This window comes from Tursiops truncatus, chromosome 12 (assembly GCF_011762595.2).
Source record: "Tursiops truncatus isolate mTurTru1 chromosome 12, mTurTru1.mat.Y, whole genome shotgun sequence".
In the NCBI taxonomy this organism is placed as follows: Eukaryota; Metazoa; Chordata; class Mammalia; order Artiodactyla; family Delphinidae; genus Tursiops; species Tursiops truncatus.
In genome coordinates, this window is record NC_047045.1 from 58,648,495 (window position 1) to 58,674,008 (window position 25,514).

A 25,514-nucleotide genomic window follows, 5' to 3' on the forward strand; every position below is an offset into this window, starting at 1 on the left:
GTACTTATATAGTAAAAGGAAACAAATTTCACAAATTTTTATTGATAAAATTAAAAATAAAGTAGTAGAGCTTTTTTTTCCCCTAGGGTTGGGGGATAACCTTTTGTTTAGTTGAGGTTCAAAATTACTGTTACCTGTCTTCAATATGCATCTGTGCTGACTGGTAATGAGATTTTATGTATTTCATCTTGAGAAGTGTTTTTTCATACACGTAGGTATGCAAAATACTGATATCAGTCCACAAGCATTGATTCTACTTTATCAGTCATTGTTTGGATGTCTAGTAACCCAGTCACTTTATTAGTATTTCAGTTCCAAGAGCCAGGGTCCTATAGTCCATGGTGAGATTTTGCCTTGTCCTTTCCTGTATACTGCTGCCTCTTGGCCCTGGTTTTGCATTGCTAACACCAGTCCCACCTGGACAGCTTGGTCTAGGTTCAGCTCCAATATTGGATCTCCACTTACCAAGGGCTAGCATCTGTCCTTTCTATACCACCTGCCTATCTGGTTAGCCTTTTTTCGTAATAAGCCCTCCTTGAAGTTGGCCACCTGCCCACGCATCCCTGCTCTTATGTTACTTGAGGTCTCCCTGTCCTGATGGACTTTTTCTGCTGGACCTGAGCCTAATATGTACCTCACCTCCACCACCCTCAGCGTATCTAGTTTCTCTGAACTTTTCCTGTCTGGCTTGTCCAACTACCACCCAAGCTCGAGTGGGAGAACCAGCAAGGGCAGTTCTATAAGACTTAAGGAAGTTGATGTTGGCAGGCCCTTGGGGTTTTCCTGAGACATTAACAAGTGGGCTTTCTGTGATTCTAGAAAATTCCCAGAAATCTGTGGACAGGGGGACCTTGTAGAATGTAAAAAATATTTATGATTGGTGGGGGATGTAATGATAGCTGCTTTTCAGAGCCCAAGTGTTCTAAGCATTAGAATATGCAGAGTGAAGCTTTCAGAACCCAGAAGGTGGAGATTGTTCTAAAACTGAAGGGAAGAAGAATTGTGAGGCTTCCAAGTTTCAAGTAACTTAGAAAACGTAGGTTCAGATGACACAGGCAGTCTAGTCCAAAGTCTAAATTGCCGGGAAGCTGTGGATTTGGCTGGTGTCCAATGTTTAGGAGAACTGTTAAGAAATTTCTAAGACTTGAGAAACTCAAAAGAGGTTGGAGCTTAGGACTCAGGGGAATGGTTATAGCAGAAAATATGACCAGAAGCTGGGCAATGCCAACATCTCTACTGTACATACCTGTACATGTCCCAGGTAGATTGTCTGAGGTTTACCACCCTCAGGAGCTGAAGGATTAAGATATTTCTCCATTATAATATCCAACATTTATTAGCATGGAGATAATCTGAGATCACTTTGAAAATGAAGATTCTAATGTCAAGAGTCAATTAACTTGTAACAGACATAAGACTCTATCAGAGGCCTCCTGACTTTCTTACCTAACGTTTTCTTGTGTTCTCAAGGTTGAAGGGGGTTGGGGAACAAAGGTGGAAGAAGAGAGGAGGGGTGTTCTGACAGTGTGGGAGATTAAACAACTGGTTATGATAGTGTAGCCAAGTTGACCTACAAAACAAACCACCACAGAGAGGTAGATAAAGCCAGGAGCACTGTGAACCAGACTCAAGGAGACTAGATAGATTGTCCTAAGTGCACATAGGCAATTAGAACCCAGAAACCAAGAAAAACTGAAGGCTTAAGTCAGATGAGTACACAGAAGCTGTAGGTCCTAGGAATCTCCTAATTTTGAGGCAAATTGCAATGTAGACTTAATCTATCTTTTATAAAATCAGTATGTCATAACACAACAATAACAACAAAATACTCTGCAGTGGGAGCCTGAAGACAGGGCAGAATCTCGTTTCTGAGAGATCGCTCACCAAGGTGATCTGGGCAGATGATCAAGTCCCTCGGGTCCTCTGGCTTTATCTGTACAGTCATCAATTTTGATTAGAATTCAGAGTGAAAGTTTGCAGAAGAGAATCCAAAAGCGCATACAGGACTCAAAGCACGTGTTTAGACTTGATTTCAGAGAGGCAGCAGTGAGTGGTGGCTTGAAGAGAGATCTTAGTTCCCTGCCCAGGAGTTGAACCTGGGTAGCCTGGATGAAAACCAGGAATCCTAGCCACTAGACCAGCAAGGGGTAGAGGCTAGAAGCAAATTTTCCCTGGCTCTTTCCCCCATTGAAAAATGCATTTCTCAAGGAGGCAAAAACTTTAAAAACAGGTACAAAGTTGATTATTAGAGACACAGCACAACAACAAGTGGGAGAGCACACAGAGAGACAGTTTGTTTAGTTAAGACGGAAGCAAGGCAGAGATACACACCAGGAGAGAAAGGGTACGGGCGTCCCCCCCAATATGGAGGAGCCCCGTAAAAGGCGGTTAAGTCATTTATACAGGTCAGTTCTTCCAGTCTTTGTCTTCCCTCTGGCCAATCGTCTTCTTTTGTCCCCTTGGCTAATTTGTCTCAGGACCCTCCCCTAGGTGCACGCGTACCCCTCAGCCAAGATGGATTTCAATGCAAAGGTATCTGCGAAGAAAAAAACAGGACATTATGGCCCGGCATCCCCTGACTTTTGAACCCCAAAGAGCCTTTCTTTGCATGTGTAGTGTCTCCCTTGCCCCAAGGAGGGGAAATACGTTACCTCTTGAGCCTTTACTCAAACAGGGTTTCTTAAGGTGTCCACAGGAGACAAAGCCTGGCTATTTATCCTCTCTCTGTTGTTACTTCCATTTCAGAGTAAACAGGAGGCTGATTGTAAATGCCTAACCTGGAGCCTACTTATCTCCTGTCTCAGGCAATGCAAACAGGAAGCTACTTGTAAGTGTCTGTCCTGAAGCCCACTTTTTCCTGCCCCATGAAATGTAATCAGGAGGCCAGTTGTAAATGCCTAGCCGGGAGCCCATCTGTCTCCTGCCTCAGATTGATCTTGGCTACATTAAAAAAATCACGTGGAAGGATACTTAAAAATACTGCCGCCTTTGCCAAAAGTCCAGAAGATTCTAATTCAATCAATGTGGAGCCTGGGCTTCAGAATTTAAAAACTTAAAATTAAAAAACTACTTTGGGTGCTTCTAAGTTTACCTGGTACAAAGAACCATTTGCCAAACGTATTCAAATATGTTTTTGTTCATTTCTGAATTTTTGAAGACCTGGTAGTTCATTGTGGTCCATGGAAAGAAGTCTGCAAGACCGTGAATTAGATTTTCTCTGAACCTTAATTCCTTCTGTTACTGCAACAAATGCAGATGCTTCCACTAGCAGGTCTGTAGGTGGAGTTGGTGAAGTGGGGGGGCATAGTGGATGGAGAAAGTGACGGGAAAGAATAGCACAAATCCTCAAAGCCACGAAAGGAAACATGGCTTTTATGCTGCAGATTTTTTCATGAAGGGAGTGCACTTCAATGACAGAAAAAGGGACGTAGCTACAATTTTCAGAAATATTCTTAATATTTACGTCATTGTATATTAGGGTAGATTCATTTCTTATTTCTTTCCACGGTCTTTAGGGTTGTAATAATTTGAATAGTGGTTTCCAAAGAATGTACTGCAGTCTACAGGATTTTTATAATCTTTACACTAAAAGAGAGTTTTCAAGCTTTATTTGATTAAATAAAGGAGGTTATCATAGGACTAATGTTCTGTTGACTTAAAAAAAATGCACAACGTGAGAGTTGCCAGTTAAGTTTTATTTGGGGCAAAATGAGGACTGCGGTCTGGGAGACGGCGTTGCAGATGCTTCTGAGAAACTGCTCCGAAGAGGCAAGGCGAGGAGCCAGTTTATATAGAAGTTTTGTAACAAAGGGCAGGTAGTCTGTACGTCAAAAAATTACTGTTAAAGAAAACCAGATATCTCAAGTTAAGGAATTTAGTACTCTTCTATGTATGTGAAGATGCAAGTGTCTGGGCTCACTGAAATCATTCCTTTAATATGCACCTCAGCTATCTGGGGGCCAGTATCCTGTGTTTTCATATCCTGAGTTTCCTCAGCGCTCACGGTAGGGAGTGGCTGCCGTCTGATGGCTGCTAGATGGCAGGTATTCTTTTCAGCCCTGGGTTTCCTCAGGGCTCACTGGCTCATGTTGGAGGGTTACAATCGTTGATGACTGTGACACCCTTTGTTTACTGACATGGTAGAAAATATTTCATTTATCAGTTCCATGGAATCACACTTTGAGAATTATTGCCTTAGGGCCGTTTAAAATAGAAATGTGTAAAACCCACCATTTATTAGAACTCTCTTAGGCCACACTGCTACTAATTTAGCTTCTTTCATCAGAAATCAGTAACCCCCTCTCAGCATGAAATATATGTATCATGAGACCAATCTCGTCTATGTAAATAAGAAAGGATCCCATTTAATTAGTTAGTGAAAATTACCTTGGATTTGGGGCTATAGAAGACTTGGGTTCCAGTTCCACTTCTGGCATCTAGTAAATGTGACTTGGGACAAGTAAGTCACATAATTTAAATAATCAGAGCCTTACTTTACTCATCTTACAAAATAGGGATACAGTGTTTGTAAGCGATTCTGTTATGTTTGACTTGAGATAACGCATGTGAAAACATGTCAAAGTGTGAATACTCTAAAATGCAAGTCATAATTATCACATGATTAATACTTTATACAGATTTGGCAGAGTTGGAGTTTTTATATGGATAAAGCACATGGTTAATATGTTAGTTTTCAACAGTGACAGGAAGTTTATATAAATGTAGAAACTTTCTAGAATTTTGGTAACAAGGTGTTTTGTTTGGGGTTATTTTTAAAGAAAATCAATGATCATTGTATTAAAATTTGATTATTATATTATTCTTGTTACATATATTTTGATTAGTATTTAGTAGAAACTATAAGGAGAGAAAGAACAGTTGTCTACAATGTACTAGAAATGAACTTTTATCTCTTGACACTGTTATTTTTTCCTCTCTCTTGATTGCCCAATCACTAAAGAGCTGTGCTCTTCCCAAACATTTAAAAGTCAGTTACAGCCCCGTAATTCATACAGTTTCTCTTTGCCAGACTAGAAAAACGAAGGAGTTCTACCATTTTCTGGTAGAACAGGTTTATACAGCTAACAGAACAATGGATTCTACTCTGGGTTTATCAACGGAAGAACCTGTTATGAGAAACACTGTTAAGAAGTACAAAATAATTTGTATTGTAAGTACATTTTAACATTTTTGTCTCTGTAGCTTTGTGACTAATGGTAGGGGTATGACTCCCCGATTGTATTTGTTTGTGTTGCTATTTGAATGTAAAGTTTTAAGTAATTGTGTTCAGTTTTATCCCTTATGACAACTCTAAAGCAAAGTGAATCACATTTTGCAAATAAGAAATTTGAGTAACAACAAATTAATATTTGATCAATCTAAAAGGTTGGGATCTGTGGCAGAACATTTAGCAGCACTGATTTTACCATGATTATAATTATATTTATCTCCCAGGTCACCATTTTTAATTTATTTTGCATGAATATTTTAAGACAAGAGAGTGAGGAATTAAAATCACTGTGTCTTCTATTCTTTGTTGGACTCTTGATTTTATCCTATTTTACTTCACTCCTAGAGGTGGTCTCTTTTTCCTATTTTCTCTTTCTTGTTCCCTTACATGGTAAGATCTTCCCTGTCCTAAAACAACAACAACAATAACAAAACAAAAACAAAAAACTTTCCTTGACTTTATTACATTCTCTTTTCCTTTTACCATCAAACTTTCAGCTCTAGCCATTGTCTCAATTTTCTCACCACCCAACCATTTTTTGTTCTCTAGCTTTGCTTTTACTGTACTCAAGTCACCTCCTCAAAAGTCAGCCCTTCTCCCCTATCCTTCTCCTGCTGAGTCTCCTAACAATAATACACAGATATTGTGGAGCAGTTTCTCATTTTGAATTCTTCTCTCCCCTTGCTTTCATGATGGCATTGACATTCCCATTTTTATCACTTTTCTCCTTACCTGCTTTATTGGCTGATTTATCTTTCTTCTCATTATGCATTTCACCAAACCCTATCTAAAGATCCTTTCTTTAGGAAATCTCACCTTCTTTAATGGTTTTAAGAGCATATTCTCCACCAAGAATTCCAAGTCGGCCACTAGTTCTGACCTGTTGCTGAGTGTCTACCACACCATTCCAAGTGCCTGCTTGCTGGCTCATCAATCCAGCACCTTCCTTGTAGCTAAAACCATTTGCATAGTTTTCTCACACCTATACTGCTGCAGTTTTCTCTTAAATTCCCTACTTTTCTTCTTTTTTCTTTCTTTCCTTTTTTTTTTTTTTTGCGGTATGCGGGCCTCTCACTGTTGTGGCCTCTCCCGTTGAGGAGCACGGGCTCCGGACGCGCAGGCTCAGCGGCCATGGCTCACGGGCCCAGCTGCTCCGCGGCATGTGGGATCTTCCCGGACCGGGGCAAGAACCCGTGTCCCCTGTCTGGGCAGGCGGACTCTCAAACACTGCGCCACCAGGGAAGCCCAATTCCCTACTTTTCTTAATGTCATTGCCATTCTCTCTGTCACGCAAGCATTGTTTGGAGGAGTAAATGAAACAGTGTGTATATGTATTGAGCTCAGTGACTATAACAAAGGAAACTCTCAAGATATTCTATTTATTTATTGTTCTGGGAACTTTGGCATTCTCTTTTAGCTCTTATGCCATTTACTATATTTATCCTACCTTATTAATTCAGGGAATTATCAACTCCTCGGGAGCAAAGTCTGTTCATCGTTTATTTCCCTTCGTTGTATCCTTTTAGTGGGTTGTTAGTACACGTAAACAGAAGCTCAATAGTTTAAAATCATAGCTTCAAAGTTACCCTATTGTTTCTAAATTTTAGTACAAGTTTTATTTAAAATTTTTTAATGTACCTATTGTGTTTCTAGCATTCTTTTTTCAGCCAAGCTAAAGCCAAATGTTGGTTTCTCAGTGATTTCTGGAGCCCAAAGCACTCCCCTCTCCATTTTGTAGATAGCATAAGATAGTTTAAGATATATTTGCACCTTAATATCAAGAAGCTTATTCAGAATTACATACTTAGAGTCAACGATTATACAACATTGAAAATGAACCTTTTTATCCTTGAGGAGATTACAGAATAATGCGAGAGCAAGTCATAAATATATGGAACAAGTACAAAATCACTAAGAAATAGACATGAAGATTTAACATTAAAAAGTTTTAAAGCATCCTAAGGACAGCTAGGTGTTGTCTATTGTTCCAGCAAGTTTGAATGGCCAAAGGACCAAAAATAAGATGTAAACTGAGATATAGCCGAAATGTAAATCTATGACACATGAGGTTTACCATAGGAGAGTTTCCCAGTGCTTTGTTGCTTTGTAGCGTTAGTAGCCTTAGTCAGCTGTGGCTCTTGAGCATCATAATAAGGGAAAAAGTGCTAATGATGTTATTTAATAACTGTTTATGTTTACTTTGCCCTCTCCATCCTCTCCACTGAATGAATACCTGCTGGAAGGTCACTGACCCTTGGGCTAATTTTGAGTCTTCATGTAAAAATTGTTTTCACAGTATTTTAACCATATTTTCCCAATCACTGAATTCACTTCTATTGTAAAAATTAGATATGTTAATTTCCAGATGATTTTTCAGAAGGAAAACAGACAAAATCTATAGTTTATGTAGGGTTTTTATTATCTAAGCAAATTTTGATGTTTTTTTTTTCTTTTATAAAAGCGATTTTTAAAAAAGAAACATAACAAAGTTTATTTGTATTGTAAAATACTTGGAGTAATCTGTGTACCTGTTGCATTTGTATTCTTTATGGTGATACATATTATTTAAGCTCTGTCATCCAGTATGCTTATCATTGGACTTAATGGATAGGGAAAGAGGTCAGTGGGAAGAATTCTCTTTAATTTATATCACAGTTTAACTTCAGTAATAGTATAAAGTCCATTACACTGAAGAGCTTTGTCAGTAGTAGTGATAATGAATGACATACACAATCTTTGGTCCCATGACTTCCTGGTTACCCCTAAAACATTTGTTTGCACTGCAGATCAAAGCAGATAATTTGCTAGTTAATTATTTGGACATTATATATATATATATATATATATATATTTATTTATTTTTGCGGTACGCGGACCTCTCAGTGTTGTGGCCTCTCCCGTTGCGGAGCACAGGCTCCGGACGCGCAGGGGCCATGGCTCACGGGCCCAGCTGCTCCGCGGCATGTGGGATCTTCCCAGACCGGGACACGAAACCGTGTCCCCTGCATCGGCAGGCAGACTCTCAACCACTGTGCCACCAGGGAAGCCCTGGACATTATATTTTTATATGTTAAATATTCTCATTATTCTCTGATGGTCAGAGTGGGAGAGAAAAACCCTGCTTCCTGGGAATGAGGTAGTTAACGATTTCACAGTTTTGGAATGCTTTTAAATAAATGATCTCCAAACATGTATCTAGTTAAGAAAGGAAAATGGGCAAAGGTAAATGGCCCCTTGGTTTCATTTGTGCTTTAACTCAATTTTGGGTTAAACTAACTAGGACTAACGTATTTGAATTTGAAGATCTGTAATAAATGGTATTTTAACATTCTTCCCAAACCTTTCTTACTTAATGTCTGAAAATAATCAGGCATTAAATAAAATTCTGTCCCCTTATCATTGTTGGATCTGGTAATGCGAAAAGCTAGCAGGCTGTGCTCCCTTAACAATCACCAAGGGAGGGCAGTTGTCTGGGTCTTTGTATATTTTAACAAAATGGTAAATGTCACATTTTTTTGTTAATAGGTTCTTCTCACTTTGTTGGTGGCTGTGTCACTTGCGTTAGGCCTGGTGGCTGGACTCAGGCAACATGAAGAGCAAGGTACTCCCCTCAACATTTTCTCAGAAACTTTCCTTCTTTCTTCTTTCTCCTCCCCTTCCCTGTTATATAACCTGGACTCGCCTCCTTTCTAGGCTAGGCTAGGCTCCCCTTTCTCCCATGCCCCACTTGTCAGGAGCCCACATCTGTGGTTAGCACTCTCCACTGCCGCTTCTGGACTTTCTTCTTTGACCTCATCTCCCTGCTTCTTTGAGATTCATATCATTCCAGTATTTGCCCCTTTTCCTCACTTTCATAGAGGACTTTGGTAACTGAATCAAAGATTCCTTCTCTCCCAGCTCCTACTCTAATCATTAATATCCTATGATAAACTTGACTTCGAAAGTCTTAGTTGCTTCACTCCCATGACTTCCTACCACCACTTTTGTACCTTGATATCACGTTAGTGTTACCCCATCCCAGAAATAGCACCATTTCTTGGTTAGGCAGTGCCACTTTCCTGAAATGTAGTGCACAATGAAAGCTTCACATTTTTTTTCTCATAAGAAGCAAAGAAAAAATAGGAGGTCTGTGGCTTAAAGTATCAAAACACCTCCCATCCCTTTTGCCATATTGCATTAGTATGAACAGTAAATAAACCATTTGCAAGCGATTCAATAAAAAGCACTTTCTATAATCTTACTATGTATTGTTTTGACACTTTTACTAAGGGAAAGTATGAGGTCAAGTGTTAGATAATTTATTCTCCTTTTTTATCTCCTTTTTTATATGATTAACTTCTAATTTGACTCCAATGGGGAAAGTCTTCTTCAGTGGGAGACTCTTGGTGAGGTTAACTGGCAATTTTCCAATTATGTTTTCACTTAGTAATTTACAAACACTCAGTACCCCTGCTGTAACATGGGAACACAGTGGAACTGAAAAGATGGGCATTGGCTGTAAAATTACTCTTTTCTTGGTCACTTGGCTGTTGTGTTTCTGAGCTGCAGTACCAGTCCTAGATCTAGCAAATGTTGGCAGGTCATTTTGGTGGTACTATTCTGACGTTAGTGTGCACAGGTGGGCATCATTTCTTGGTTATTTCATCCCACAAATCACATAAACTAATTGCAAAAGGCATATGGTAATCTCTGAGCAAAATCTCCAATTATTCCAGTTCTTTCCCTCCTTTCCTTACGTTAGTACAGCTACTGACTGGCTCCCTAGTCATTGTTCCTTATTCTCTTCCTTTCATCTCAGTCTATCAGGGCTTGTGTGGCATCACTCTCCTCTCCCTCCCACCCAGGGGATTGGTGTTTAACGCCAGCTTCTTTTTGCCAGCATCCTAACATAGTCACCCCCTCATTCTTCCACCACAACTGTTTCCTAAACCCCAACCCTTGATCATCTTCACCATTCTCTGCTCCAATTAGCCTACTTTTCATAGGCAATATATATTTTTTCTAGTGTGAGTTTTTAAACAAGTTTTTCTAGTTTGAGTGACAAATTTCTCATTTTATGTGCACATCCTTTTTACCTGTTCTTCAACAATTGAGCACTAACACTGTGCTAGGCACTATTCTAATTACTGGGGATATAGTGATAAAGGAAACAGACAAAAATCCTTCAAAGGGTTTACATTCTAGCATGGAAGACAGATAATTAAAATTGAGCAATATATATATATATATATATAAAATATGAAGGGAAAGTGCTAAGGAATAAGTAAAACTGAAAAGGGGAACATGAACTATTGAGTCAGGGTGGGTGGGGTGTGCGTAATGACTTTTGAGTAAAGAGCTAAAGGAAGTGAGGAAGAAACAAGGATATTTTGGAAAAGAACATTCCAGGCAAGAGAAAATAGCAAGTGCAAAGGCCTAAGGCAGGAGCTTATCTGGCATATGTTCTATTTAAAGAATAACAGGAGATCAGTGAGCTAGAGCTAAGAGGCCCAGAGGGAGGGTAGTCATAAAATGAGATCAGCCAAAGAGGAGTTGATCACAGAGGGGTTGGTAGGTCAAAATACGGCTTTTGGCTTTCATTCTGAGTGTGATGGGGAGTGATTGGAGGTTTTGAGCAGAGGAATGACATGACATGCTGTGGTTTGCTTTTCAACATGATCGCGCAGGCTGCTGTGTTATGAATAAATGGCAGAGCAAAACCAGGAGAAATAGAGAGACCAATTAGAAAATTATTGCAATAATATAGACAAGCCGTATGTCTTGGACCAGGGTGGTAGCATTGTAACTGATGAAAAGTACTTGGATTCTGGAGATCTTTTTTTGTAATAGATAGATTTTATCAACAGATTGGTTATGGAGTGAGAAACAGAGAAGTCAAGAATGACCTCAAGATTTTCAGCATGAACATCAGAAAATATGGCATTTCCATAATTCAGATGGGGAAGGCTATAGAAGGAGCTGGTTTGGGAAGAATAATCAGGAACTCAGTTTTGGATATGTTAAATTTGAAATACCTACTAGATGTCCAAGTAGAAAAGTCAAAAAGTAGTTGTATATAAAAGACTGGCTTTTGGGGGAAGTTCTGGCTGGACATGCAACATGGTGGTTACCAGCATCATACATGGGCTTTAAAGCAATGTGACCAGGGTATGCCAACCTTAAAGGACTGGAAGATGAAGGGAGGAGAACACAGAAGACTAGGAAGGAGGGTCAGGAATGTGGGAAGAAAGCCAGGTGATTGTTTTGTCCTGAAGTTCAAGTGCGGAAAATGTTTCAAAGGAGTGAATGTAAAAATGTAAAGACGTTTTATGTAAATGGCATATAAACTTTTCCCCTTACTTTCTCACAGGACTTTGTAACTATCTAATTACAATGCATGCACTTATTGTTATATACCTATCTACTTAATACATAGTGCTCTTTGGTGTGTATCCAACATGCCATTTGACCTATGCCCTCTCCCAGAGTTGCTTTTAGGAAATTTGATATCATTCTGACTTGTGATCCTGTACACATTTCTCCTGATCTATCTCTGGGAGCTTTCCAGATCTCTTTATCCCTATTGATCCCTTGGTGTGAGTTTTGCTGTGAAATTTGGTGAGCACCTTTGACATAATAATGTTTACTCTTCAACTCTGGGAAATTTTATTATGATTTCTTTAATAATATCATTTCCATTTTCTTTGTTTTCACTTTTCAGTAGTACCTCCCTGTTTCAAGGTCAACTAAGTAGTAGCCTTAATTATATCTGCAAAGTTCCTCTGCCATGTAAGGCAGTATATTCACAGTCTCGAGGATTAGGGGATGGAATCTTCTTGAAAACCATAATTCTGCCTACCACACCCCTCTACTGAGTTTTCCATTACTGCTCTCACGTTTTTATTTCTAAGAGCACCCTGAACGTGATTTCCCTTTTTAAAATTATAGTTTACTTTCTTATTTAATGGATGCAATTTCTTTTCTGAGCATCTCAATATCAGTTGTGTGTTTGTGTGTGCGTTATCGTGTGTGTGTTTAACTCTTCTGCTCCTTGCAATATTTCCTCTTCAAAAGTTTTTCTTTTTTTCTTGTTTGTTTTGGTTTTTCATGTGGATGCTATCCTCAAAGGTCTGGTAATCATCTGTTCACATTTAAGAGTAAGACTTGTTCATCTTTTTTTCTCATTATGGCCATCCTCCATGTCTGCTGTCTCTGTGATGAAAGCAACTCCTCCCAATTTCTTCCAAATTTTGAGCCTTCTATTCTGTAGTGGGAGGTGGGGTGGGTAGCTGCTGCTTCATATGCAGACTTTCAACCAATTCCACTACATTTAGCCTCTGCTTGTCCCTCCTACCCTCTCCTTATGGCCCCTGGTGTATCTGAGTCTGGGACCTCTCTGGAGTCCTGGGGAAAAATCACTCATTATGTATTACTCATTATTTATCACTTTGCACTGATGAGTCATACAGTGCAATAAAAATTATCTAATTGTCTGTCCTAGTCTGTGCTGGGTACTTCTTGGGCTTGCACCCTCAAGCTATGAGACTTCGGATAACTTCTAAGCACAGATTTCCTTATTCTTTCACTCTACAGGCAGCTGCAGGAAAAAATGCTTTGATGCTTCACATAGAGGACTGGAGGGCTGCCGGTGTGACGTGCAATGTAAAGGCCGAGGCGACTGCTGCTGGGACTTTGAAGACACCTGTGTGGGACCAAGTACGAATCCTGAGAGCAAGTTTATTAGCATGTTGGTTGTGCTATCTAATGATAGCACATTTGCCTGAGCATTTGCATGCAAATGCAAATGCTCACTTTGTGTATTAGTTTGCTCAGGCTGCCATAACAAAGTCCCACGAACTGGGTGGCTTAAACAACAGAAATTCATTTTCTCACAGTTCTGGAAACTAGAAGTCCAAGATCTAGGTTTGGCAGGGTTGGTTCCTTCTGAGGCTGTGAGGGAGAATCTGTTCCATGCTTCTCTCCTAGCTTTTGGCAGGTCTCCAGCCATCTTGCGTGTTCCTCCACTTGTGGCAGACGTAACTCAAAGCTCTGCCTTCGTCTGCAGATGGCCTTCTCCCCACGTCCTCACAGTCTTCCCTCTGGGTGTGTCCACGTCTGAATTTCCTCTTGTTGTAAGAAGAATACCAGTCATACTGGATTGGGGTCCACTCTAATGACCTGATTTTAACTTGGTTATCTGCAAAATCCTTTTCTAAATAAGGGCCCATTCACAGTCATGTTGAAGTTAAGACTTCAACATTTTAGGGGAGGGACACAATTCAGCCCATTACACCTTGTATTCAGGATCTAGTATAATCCTGACCCCCCTTTCAGTACTAAAGATAGAACCCACACTTTATTTAGTTGAGGTTGAGGAATAACAGTCTCCAGTAGATGAAATGTTGTCAAATTACACAAGTTTCAAGGGAGTTTTCTCATGGCTTTTCATCTTATTTAGTCTCATTTTTAGTGGTTCTCAAATTTCAGGATGCATAAGACTCCACTGGAAAGCTGGTGATTCTTAGCGATTCTGATGCCAGCGGTCCACAGAACACAACTTGAGAAACACTGTTCTTGAGGCAGAAGAGACAGTTTGCAATATTTAATTGTCTAAGAAATCAAGGAGGTGGTGGGGGGAGGTGTCTAGTGGTTCGAGGAGAGAAGATTAGGACAGTACAGCTCCTTAAATTATGCTCTCTGAAAAGGGCAAGAAGGAGGGTATAGCCTAGTATGGATAAGATCTGTACTCCTTTTAATTCATCTCCAGAACTCTTTTCTTTCTAAGTACATAGTATATAATTGAGAATGAAGAATTCTGTGCATGACTGAAACACACAGCTGTCACCTAGCCAATGCATTTGTCTGAGCACAGGGGCTGATGTTGATTCTAGTCACTGTTTCCTGCAGGTGGCCCTAGGAAGCAGCCTCAGTCCAGCCTCTTGCTGTTGTTAGCACTGGGATTTATTGAAACTGATCTCACATTAAGTGCCTAGCCTGGGCAAATATCAGAGGCATGGTGGGGAGCTGATCTACCTTTCTTTCACTCTCAGCTTGGAGGTACCCTGCCTGCCTACATTCTTACAGACCTGACCATGTTCCTGTTACTTCTGTTGTCACTGCCACTTCCTTGTTGTCTGTCCTTAGATAAGGCTGGGCAGGCTGCTCTTAGGTGGCAACAGTCACTCAAGGTTAGTAGTTCTTTACCATTGGAAGTTCCTACCCTTGGGTGGGAATAGGACAAGTGTTCAGAGTTTCTCCAGACTCAGAGGTCTACCTGATAGGTAGACCAGAGCTGCAGCTTATAAAGCTACATTTCTCTCTGCCACCCATGCCAAACGAAGAAAAGTGGTGGATTGCCCCTTATTCGTATTACGAATTTTCATTTATGAATGAGGATAAACCAAGAATTTGACCATAGGATAATACAAGAAGAAATGCATGGAATTTGTATTTTTGTTATTGGATGCTTAAATTAAGTTGTATGCTCAAAACCGAATTGTGTAATTTTCCAGCTCGAATATGGACGTGCAATAAATTTCGTTGTGGGGAGACCAGACTGGAATCCAGCCTTTGCTCTTGTTCAGATGACTGTTTACAGAAGAAAGACTGCTGTGCTGACTATAAGAGTGTTTGCCAAGGTAAGCAGGTGTTGACCCATTTGCCTGCGTGAGTTCAGTGACCCTAGAGCTGGCCTAGGCTGCAGACATTAAATCAAGTCCAAGAATTTTTAGCCACGCTACGTGGAAGAAAAGACCCAATGTGTTTACTGTGGGAAGAAATGGGTTTTGTGCACGATAGAGGAAGGGAGCTCAGAGCAAAGATATTATAGAAGAGAAGAGAAAAGTTAACATTCCACATGTTCTGTAAAGCAAGGTCTTTTTCAGTCCAATGACTATGCTAGACATTCTTGTGGTTTGAGACACTGGACGGCAGATCCTAAAGTTAAAACATCACAGAAGAGATTCTCTGGCCTGAATAGCAGTTAGTTAAATGACTGATTTCGGACTGGCAGGGAGGTAATGCAGAGAGCCAAGGTTAGAATCCAGGTTATTCAATGCCTGATTTCACCTGCTTTGACACTTTATAAGTGATGTAGATTTTTAAAAAAATCACCAATCCCTCTGCACATCTGATGAGACTTAGGAAAAACGTCATATACACATAGCAACAAGATTGCTTCAAGCTATCAACCCCTTTTTCCTAACACCACACCCAGTAGAGCTAACTAACTTACATGTGTAATATTTTTAGACAAAAAAAGAGATTAAGGTGAATTTTGATTTTTTTTAAATAAGAGGAAAATGTTATAGTAGAAACATTATTAAGTATAGTCCCTCAGTAAAAAATAGGCTTTACACTAATAGATGAATCCGTTTTTATGCAAAATATAACTGAAAATCCACTAAAAGGGGCAACCAGAAAGGAAAGTAAAAGCCTGAAATGGTAAGTCTGTTTTTAAATAATAATTGATATTTAATAGTGAATATCGTGTCATTAAAAATCCCCCTAAATTCACAAAGGCAAGTGTAGTTTGCAGTTTGCTTATTTCTCTAATAAGTTCATTGAGCACAGTGCCTCTGAGCTTTGTGGTCTCCTGCCTTCTGCCCTAATTTTATAACTCTTTTTTTTTTTTTTTGCGGTATGCGGGCCTCTCACTGTCGTGGCCTCTCCCGTTGCGGAGCACAGGCTCCGGACGCGCAGGCTCAGCGGCCATGGCTCACGGGCCCAGCCGCTCTGCGGCATGTGGGGTCTTCCCAGACCGGGGCACGAACCCATGTCCCCTGCATCGGCAGGCGGACTCTCAACCACTGTGCCACCAGGGAAGCCCTAACTTTTATATTTTAAGTTCAGAATTTTCAAAAGAAATATGATGAATTTCTAACATATGGAAAGAATAGTGTGTTTAACCATATGTCAATCACCTTGCTTCAGTAGTGATCAACTCATGACCAGTCTTGTCTCATACCAATACAGTATGAATGTTAAGCTGGCTCAGAGGATCGAAGAGATTAGAACTGAGAGAATGTTGGAATAAAATCACTAAAGATGTAACTTGTGGTGGGACACAAATGATTTGCTTTGCTACAGGACAATTTATCTGCTATCAGATAAGAATCAGTTACACTGCTATTAGTTTTCTACCAATTAACTCCTACCCTTACTAAGTTGTAAAATGAATAAGTGGTAAAGAATAAGCTAGATAAAGATATATACTCCTAGGTAACTAGATAATCCATAGGTGGGCTTTTTGAATAATTCCCAGCATGACATTAAAATGAAGTTTAATGATCAGTCCTCCTTTTGCTTATTTTCAAGCTTTGGGGTTTTTTTCTTAATAAAATACCTCCAACCTCTCTTTGAACATTTTAGATTACTACAAAGCAAATCCCAAGGTTAATGTCATTCATCTATAAATATTTTCAGTCTGTATCTAAAAAAGTTGAAGATTTAACAAAATTAGAATACCATCAATATATCTAAAAATGTCTTCAATAATTATTTATTGTTAACAAATGTCCAATCTGTGTTCAGATTTTTTTGTTTTATAATATTAAAAAAATATTTGTTTGAAGTAGGATCCAAACAGATTCCATACATTGCAACTGGCTGATATATTTCAAGTCCTTTAAAAGTGGGTTCTCCCTTCCTTTTTCCACCCCATGCAATTTACATGTTGGATAAATGGAGTCACTAGTCCTGTAGAATTTTCCAGTCTGGGTTTTGCAGATTGCATCCTCTGTGACTTAAACAGTTTGTCATCCCCTATTTTTCCTGCAAATTGGTAGTTAGAACTAGAGGACTGTTCAGATTCAGGTGTTTATCTTTCTTTCTTTCTTTCTATCTATCTATCTATCTATCTATCTATCTATCCACCTGTTTACCATGTACCCTTCACAGGTAGTGGTGTTACTTCCATCAAGAGGAACATCTTGTCTGCTTGTCTCTTTTTTGGTCATGTTAGCCATTGATGATCATTGCCTAGATCCATTAGGGGTTGCAAATGATGACATTCATATTCTATCATTTCTACTTCATTAACTAGTGGGAATGTTTTATAAACAGAAACATCCATGGAGTGATGGAGTGTAATTTTTTAGTTACATGGAGTGTAATTTTTTATTTACAATCTTAAAAATTTGTTTGTTTGATTTTCCCCATTTGATGTTAATATCAATTATTCTCATTGGGGCTTCCCTGGTGGCGCAGTGGTTGAGAGTCCGCCTGCCGATGCAGGGGACACGGGTTCGTGCCCCGGTCCGGGAAGATCCCACATGCCGCGGAGCAGCTGGGCCCGTGAGCCATGGCCACTGAGCCTGCGTGTCCGGAGCCTGTGCTCTGCAACGGGAGAAGCCACAACAGTGAGAGGCCCGCATACCGCAAAAAAAAAAAAAAAAAAAAAAATTATTTTCATTGGCTATTTCTCTTTTTTTTTATGCTTTCATTTTTCTTTAGATTGTATACCTATATTTATTAAACTCATTTTTCCTAGCAGTTGGGAAAACACTGTCCTTGAGGGAAAAAACATTATTTAAAAAAGAAAAAAGAAATTGTCCCTTTCCAGTTAAAGGAATTCCCTTTATTTTCTTGGTAAAGATGGGTTTCCTGGTATTCAGTTAGTGTAGATTACTAATCTGTGCAAATCGCTAGAGGCACTGACCTTGCCAACATGTGAAGTAGCATTTAACATGTTCTAGAAGAATTTTGTCATTGCAGTAACATGAATTAAGTCGTTTGGAAAGAGCATGTCCGTTGAACGTTGGTTTCTCTTTTCTTATCTAAAGATTTTGATCTTATGCTTTTCAGGAGATACCTCATGGGTTGAAGAAGAGTGTGGCACAGCCCAGCAGCCCCAGTGCCCAGAAGGGTGAGAAGGAAACGGACATGTTTATTCTCCTTTAACAGATGGCACGCAGGAATGTAGCTGAGAGGCAGGGTGGAATTTCTCCCACTCTTTACATCTTAGAACAAAACAGTTAACAAAAGATTAGATTCCTTGTGGCTTCCAACTCATAACATACTTTGGTTTGCTTTATTGTTTAAAAAGCATTTTTACATTAAGTTATTATATTCATATTTTACAACGACTTAAAAAATGGTTGAAATATTTGTACTAACATCCCAAGGTCCTACGATCAGGATTAGAATTTAGATCTAAATGACTCCAGCCAGGACATCCCAAAGCTGGGATTTTGAAATGTCTCTAATATAAAATCTCATTTCTGGTGATGTTTTATTAGTGCTCTGCTTGCATGCTGCTGACTTCTACCGTAAAACTACAAATAATTAGCTCCATGTATACCTGCCCCTGTAAAATACTACATTTATTTGAGGTGAGGCAATGATACTAATGTGCCATGTTGTAATGATTCCAAAGTGCTGGGTGTGTGGGTTGGGACTGAGTTTTGAGAGGTTGAATAACTGCTCAGTTAAACAGCTCATAAAGAATGAAGCAGAGAATCAAACTTGTCTTTCTGAGGCCAATCCCTTTTTCTCCACAGTGCACTGCCTGGTCATTGTAAACACTCAGGGCTAGAGAAATTTCATATATGGTATACCTGGGTGTCACCGATAGCCAGTGCCAAGGAGCAAACAGAAATAAAGTTAGCTAACATTATTTAAACTCTAGAACTCAAAGGGTGGTAGATCTCCAAGTTGAAAGACCCAGATAAGTTATGTAACACCTTTTAAAAAATACTGTACATTTTTACTATGGATTAATAACATACTGGACATACTGATTGTAACGGGAAATAATTTTTAAAAAGAGAAAGGAAAACTTGACTTAGAACTATTTCTGGCTGTATTTTCTTAGTGTTTTCTAATTTAGAGAATTATAAGTAGTACAGAAAAGTGTCTTTTTTAAAAAATCAAAATAATGGACAAATTCTTATTTTCCATTTTCAGATTTGACCTGCCACCAGTTATTTTGTTTTCCATGGATGGATTTAGAGCTGAATATTTACAGACATGGGGTTCTCTAATACCAAATATCAATAAACTGAGTAAGTCTCCTCTAATCAGGGACATGCAGATGATAGACACCTAGTTAGTTAATGTCTAGATTAACTAACACTTTTCTTTCTGACCTTTAATGCTAGCGGTTTGTCTTAGTTCTGGGTCCTCTCAAGAGTTTGATGCGTTTACTACACAACAGCTATTTTCATCCTTCTTGGCTCCTCCTTCCTTCTTCTGCAGCGTGTTTATCTTTTTGTTTGTTTATTTTGATTCGTTTTATATTTGAATATAACTTCTGCTCTGTGAAAATCTGTTCATAGATACTCTCTCAAAATTGGCATTTGTCAGCCCTGGGTTCTGGGTCTCAGCAAGGTAGATATGACCAGTAAGGATGGGAACCTGAAGGAGCCTGAGCAGACTGGACAGAATCAGCAGATACCAAGGCTCCAGTAAGTGAAAAGTCCAGTATCTCTGTCCAGTTCTGGAATCAAAGTGCCTGGAACCTGGCTCCACCACTTACTAGCTCTGAGACCTTCGGCAAGTTTACTTGCACGGTTGGTGCCCTAGTCTCTTCATCCGTAAAATGGTCACTTACCACCTCATAGAAATACTGTGAGACCATGGACATAGTGTACATTGGATGATTTTCAGTTATTACTGTAATTATTATTTTTATTGGCATCTTTATCATGATGTACTTCTGAGTTAGGGTACTTGGACTTCACACAGTTTTATAAAGTCAATAATAAAGAAGAATGGAGAACCCGAGGACACAAAGTTAAGCAGTATCAGAGGGTTGGCTCTAGGGCGCATCGTCTTCACTGCCCTTCAGTTCCTCTCTTACTTCCCCCTTCTACCAGGCCCTCTTTTACCTCCATGGTCCTGAAAATTTCTGACAATTTTACTGGTTTCCTCTTTTTATTTTTCTCCAAATTGTTAAAAACTAGCTTTTGACTTTGAGTAAGGTGATCACCTTTTCTGGGCCTCAGTTTCCTCATTTGTAAAATGAGAGGATTAGACCTAATGATTTCTACTACTAATCCCAGCACTAAAATTCCTTGACTGTAGAAAGATCAATTACTTCCCCCCTACAGCATAAGGGACTTTGTCTCTTCAGGTTCTCCTACACTCTCTGAGGTAGATCTTTAGCAAAGAGATTTAGATGTTGGGCCTCTGACAGAACTGGCTCCAAATTCAGGATTTGTCACTTACTGCTGAGTTACTTTAGCCTGAAAAGCCATTAACAACTCTCAGTTTCTATTTCCTTATCTGCATTTCCCTTGGTAGTCTGGATATCAAATCCTGTGTCCAAAAGGGAATTTATCTAGCCAGGCTGAACTGGACCCCTTTAGAAGTGGAATTATTTTATTTGCTCATCCCCTTGAGAGTTGGAAAGGACACCAGTGAAATATTGGGCCATTAAGAGCCTTCCTTTCTAAGGTTTAAAATATTTTTTAAGTCATTTGTACAACATCTCGATCCTTTAATGTGTGAAGCCATAACTAATTAGGTCTACCAAGGCAAAATGGGCTCTTCATTTCTAGGAGGTCCAATTAAGTGTAGATGTGTTAAAAGATTTAGGATTAGGACCTCCCAAGAATGGTAGGGTTGAGGTGAGGTATGTGACAGCAGGCATCACTTTAAGGAAGTCTAGAACCTCATCTCTAGTGTCTTATCAAGCTGCCTGGAAACTGAGCATGGACTAATACCACAGTGCAGTGAGTTATATCAGTGACTACCAAGGGGTCATGGACTCTAGTGAGAACATGAGGTTGTTGTCTTGTCCTAACGTGGGTGCGAGCAGACAAAGAAGGGCCGGGATCAACAAACTGTCAGGTGAGATAGAAATGATTTAGCTTGAACTAGAAGTCAGATTTCTTGGAAAGTTAGATGTGAAACTGGAGATAGTACAAGACTAGTAGTAACTATCCTTGCATCCCATGGATAAATCTCACTTGAAAGTGGTGTATGATCCTTTTAATGTGCTGTGGAATTTGTCTTGCTAGTATTTTGTTGAGAATTTTTACATCTAAATTCATGAAGGTATTGGCCTGGAATTTTCTTTTATTATAGTATCCTTCTCTGGCTTTGGTGTCAGGGTAATGCTGATCTCATGAAATGAGTTTGGGTGTGTTCTCGCCTCTTCAAATTTTTGGCAGAGTTTGAGAAGAATTGACATTAATTCTTCTTTAAATGTTAGGGAAAATTAACCTGTGAAGCCATCTTGTCTTGGGCTTTTTCTTTGTTTGGAGGTTTTTGATTACTTGTTTTTGGTCTGTTCAGATTTTCTATTTCTTCATAATTCAGATTTGGAAGGTTGTATGTTTCTAGGAATTTATCCATTTCTTCTAAGTTATGCAGTTCGTGGGGTGTAATTGTTCATAGCAGTCTCTTATAATCCTTTCTATTTCTGTGGTATTGGTTTCGGTTTCTGATTTTATTGATTTGAGTCTTTTTTTCCCTTAATCTAGCTAAAGGTTTGTCAATTTTGTTTATCTTTTCAAAAAACCAACTTTAATTTTGTTGATTTTTGGAACTGTGTTTCTATTCTCTATTTCACTTATTTCTGCTATAATCTTTGCTGTTTTCTTCTTTTTTACTAACTTTGGATTTTGTTCTTTTTCTAGTTCCTTAAGGTGTAAATTTAGGTTGTTTATTTGAAATTTCTTCTTTTTTAATGTAGGTGTTTATTGCTATGAACTTCTTTCCTAGTACTGCTTTTGCTGCATCTGTACATTCTTCAGCTATTTCACCTACTCATCCATTCAGTCTTCCACTTCTTCTTATAGTTTATAGTTACTATGGATATATATTTATTCCATTTATATTTTCAGAATATTTTTCGGTTGGTACTTTCTTTTTAAAAATATGTTTTTTAAGGAGTAAAACATGCAAATGATAAACTTTTACAAGTGACATTACAGGGTATACAGTAAAAAAACAAACAAAAAAACCAACCAACCAACCAACAGACTGTCTTTCCTGATCTTCCTCATTTTTCTCTGTAGAAGCAACTATTCTTATTGGTTTATTGTGTGTCCTTCCAGAATTATTCTGTTCAGTCATAATTTAGATTCTTAAGACCTGGAAGAAACAATGGTAGAAGATCTTGCTTTTGATGAGTTATTCTATGATAGCTCTGGTTCAAAGGCAGGTGATCGAAAATGGTAGCTTGAATCTGTAGATAGTCAACTGATGTGTCCTGTTTAAAAGTACGAAGGTGTCATGTTTTTACATCACTGGTAGCTTAGCTTTGTTTTTTATTTTATACTCTGTGCCTTTAGGCATTTAAGAATTTGAACCATTTACCTATGTCTCAGGGAAATAAAAACAGAAACTGACCTTATATCTCTCTCTATTGTATGGTTGTTTTCCCCACTTAAATTCTTTTATCAGTGGATGAGATCTCATTTTATTTTCTATCACATGACTTCTTAACAATATTAAATGCGTCTTTCACTGATTGAGGACATGATTTATTTATTGGGGGTATTGACTGAGAAAGAAAAAAGTTGATTATATGTTATGTCCTAGAGCAGGCCTCAAACTCGAGTACATCAGAACCACTTGGGGTGCTTGCTAGAAATGCAGATTTTTTGAGCTCCTTTTCTTCCACCTTTCAACCTCCCCCATCCCCACCAGAGTCCTATTTAGTAGATTTGGTATTGGATCCAAGAATCTTCTGAAGGAGGAAATTCCTGGATCATATTGGAAACACTGTTCTCGAGGCTGGGAAGGAGACCAGTTCCAAGCCTATCTGAGAAAACCTTCATTATTTCCAGTTGCAATGTTTGTTGCTTTCTGGACAACAATCCTTTGCACTTTTTGTTTTAACCTAAATAGAATCTCTAATGGTGAAGCTCTCTTTTAGAATTAGAGTTGGTAGGATTTTGGTATGGAAAACTTCTCATACTTCACTGCTGCAGAGGAAATATCAGTGTGCCTTAGTGGTTCTGACCTCCTTGAGCGGAGTTATTGCACAGATGAAAACAATAGAATAACTGAAAGCAAATTTGATGCCGTGCTTTGGGGAAAACAGATCGCAGGAAACTCCACTGATCAGATGGAAACTGTACTGAGTGAAAATAATAAGTGGGAAAGTTAGTTCATCTTGTAACATTGCTTTGTGGCATGGGCTTATGCATTTACACAAGTTAAATTCCTTTTCAGTTATCTAGATAGTCGTGTTCACTTTTGTTATATTGGATAATTTATGTATAAGAACTGGCTGAGAAGCGGATGTTATATAGAAATTCTTGTTGTAATGACCTGGGTCAGAAAGAGGGGAGCAGCAAAAGCAAACAAAGCTGGCACTGTGTAAAGCAGGGTACATTTAGCTCAGGGGTCAGCAAGCTGTGGCCCACAGGCCAAATCCGGCCCACTCTGCCTGTTTTTGTAAGGCCTGTTAATGCTAAGAATTGTTCTCATTCTTAAATGGTTGGGAAAAAAAAAATATTTTGTGCCATGCAAAAAAAATATGTGAAATTCAAATTTCAATGTCTTCAAATAAAGTTTTATTAGAACACAGCTATGCTCATTTGTTTACATGTTGTCTATAGATGCTTAGAGGCCTTAATAGCAGAGTTGAGCTGTTGCAACAGAGACCATATGGGTTTGCAAAGCCTAACATATTTATTATCTGGTTCTTTATAGAAAAATTTTCCTGACCCTGATTTAACTCACTCCTCTCCTGAAAACTGTCATTCCTTGGAATGGAGGAATTTTAAGCATCAGAATTTCGACCTCTTTCCATCTAATTCACCCCTTAATTAGTTTTCTATTTCTCTGTGAAACTTGCACGTTCAGATTTTTATATTCAAACAACTTCTGAGGAAGAAACAACGTCTTAATTTCTCACTATCCTTTGCTGCAGAAACATGCGGAATTCATTCAAAATACCTGAGACCTGTCTATCCGACCAAAACCTTCCCAAATCATTACACCATTGTCACGGTAAGTGCTTAGCCCAGTGGCAAGACTGACAGGCCCCCGAAGGGCAACTGACCACACCAGACATGCGTAGGCGGAACTGGCCAAGCCGCAGGTCACACATTTCACGAGCATGTGTGGTGGCAGTCACAGCTAATTCAGACTGGGAAGGAGTGTCTCAGTATGGGGTCAATCCAGGGCTGTGAGATGTTAACTATGAATGAGTGTCCCAGCATTAGGTTCATTTACCTCTGTGACAGGCCAGGATAGCCTCTTGGATGTGAGAAATACCCTCTATTCTGATCTGTTGATTAACCTCCATTTAGCTGAAGGTCTGCTGAGAATGGTAGGCTATGTATGAGGACAGCCACTCTGATGTGGGAAATTTCTTTCTTTCCTAGTCTTTTTTTATTATATTTAATTTGATAAAGTCTCTTGTTTCATAATTGAATTCAAACCGGCTATATCTCTTTATAAATTTATTTATTTTTAAACATTTATTTATTTATTTTTGTCTGCATTGGGTCTTTGTTGTTACGCACGGGCTTTCTCTAGTTGCAGTGAGCAGGGGCCACTCTTTGTTGCCGTGTGCGGGCTTCTCATTGTTGCGGAGCACAGGCTCTAGGCGCACAGGCTTCAGTAGTTGTGGCGCACAGGCTCAGTAGTTGTGGAGCACGGGCTTAGTTGCTCTGCTGCATATGGGATCTTCCGGGACCAGGGCTCGAACCCGTGTCCCCAGCATTGGCAGGTGGATTCTTAACCACTGCGCCACCAGGGAAGTCCCAAACTGGCTATACCTCTTTAGATAAAGCAAGTAAAGCAAATGAATTCTCCTCAATGTATGAGAAGACGTACATGAAATGATCAAAATGAACCAAAGGAAGATTAACTTATTTAATATTTATAGATTTAGAATACATCTTAAGGCGTTCTCTGCCTCAGGCTTTATTGCCAAAGGATATTATGTCTTTACTACATTGCATTTAGTCTTTTATTAGTATGGAACAGTAATTACAACTTATTTAAATTTTAGTCCTTAAGTAATTATATGTATGTATATATGTATATATGTGTGTTTGCGTGTGTGTGTGTGTGTGCATGTATAAATGCAGATTCCATTTTGCAGATTCACCTAAACATTTGAGTTACCCAGCTCACATGTTTCCAGCTGAGGTCTAACAAGGCAATACTCTGCCTTCTTGTTTTTAGCTCTCATTCTATAAACAAATGTTTTCAAAGTCCACTGTCTATTTAGTGCCATGTTTTTCACATGTTTGTGTTTTTTTCTTGGAGATTTTGCTGTTTACAATGGCCCTCAAGTGTGGTGCTCAAGTAATTTCTAGTGTTCCTAAGAGCAAGAAGTCTGTGATGTACCTTATGGAGAAGATATGTGTGTTAGATAAGCTTTGTTCAGTCATGA

The 25,514-nt window shown here is 39.1% G+C and overlaps 1 protein-coding gene across 1 annotated transcript in view; it reads left to right on the top strand.

Moving 5' to 3' along the window:
- Nucleotides 1–25,514, top strand: part of ENPP3 (ectonucleotide pyrophosphatase/phosphodiesterase 3) — an 81,312-nt gene that overhangs the window by 11,800 nt on the left and 43,998 nt on the right. Inside the window, exons 2-8 of the mRNA XM_004313332.4 lie at nt 5,030–5,170; nt 8,756–8,831; nt 12,803–12,925; nt 14,722–14,847; nt 18,014–18,074; nt 19,115–19,212; nt 24,039–24,118. Of these exons, the coding sequence (XP_004313380.2) occupies nt 5,030–5,170; nt 8,756–8,831; nt 12,803–12,925; nt 14,722–14,847; nt 18,014–18,074; nt 19,115–19,212; nt 24,039–24,118 (705 nt within the window). The remainder of the gene's footprint in view (nt 1–5,029; nt 5,171–8,755; nt 8,832–12,802; nt 12,926–14,721; nt 14,848–18,013; nt 18,075–19,114; nt 19,213–24,038; nt 24,119–25,514) is intronic.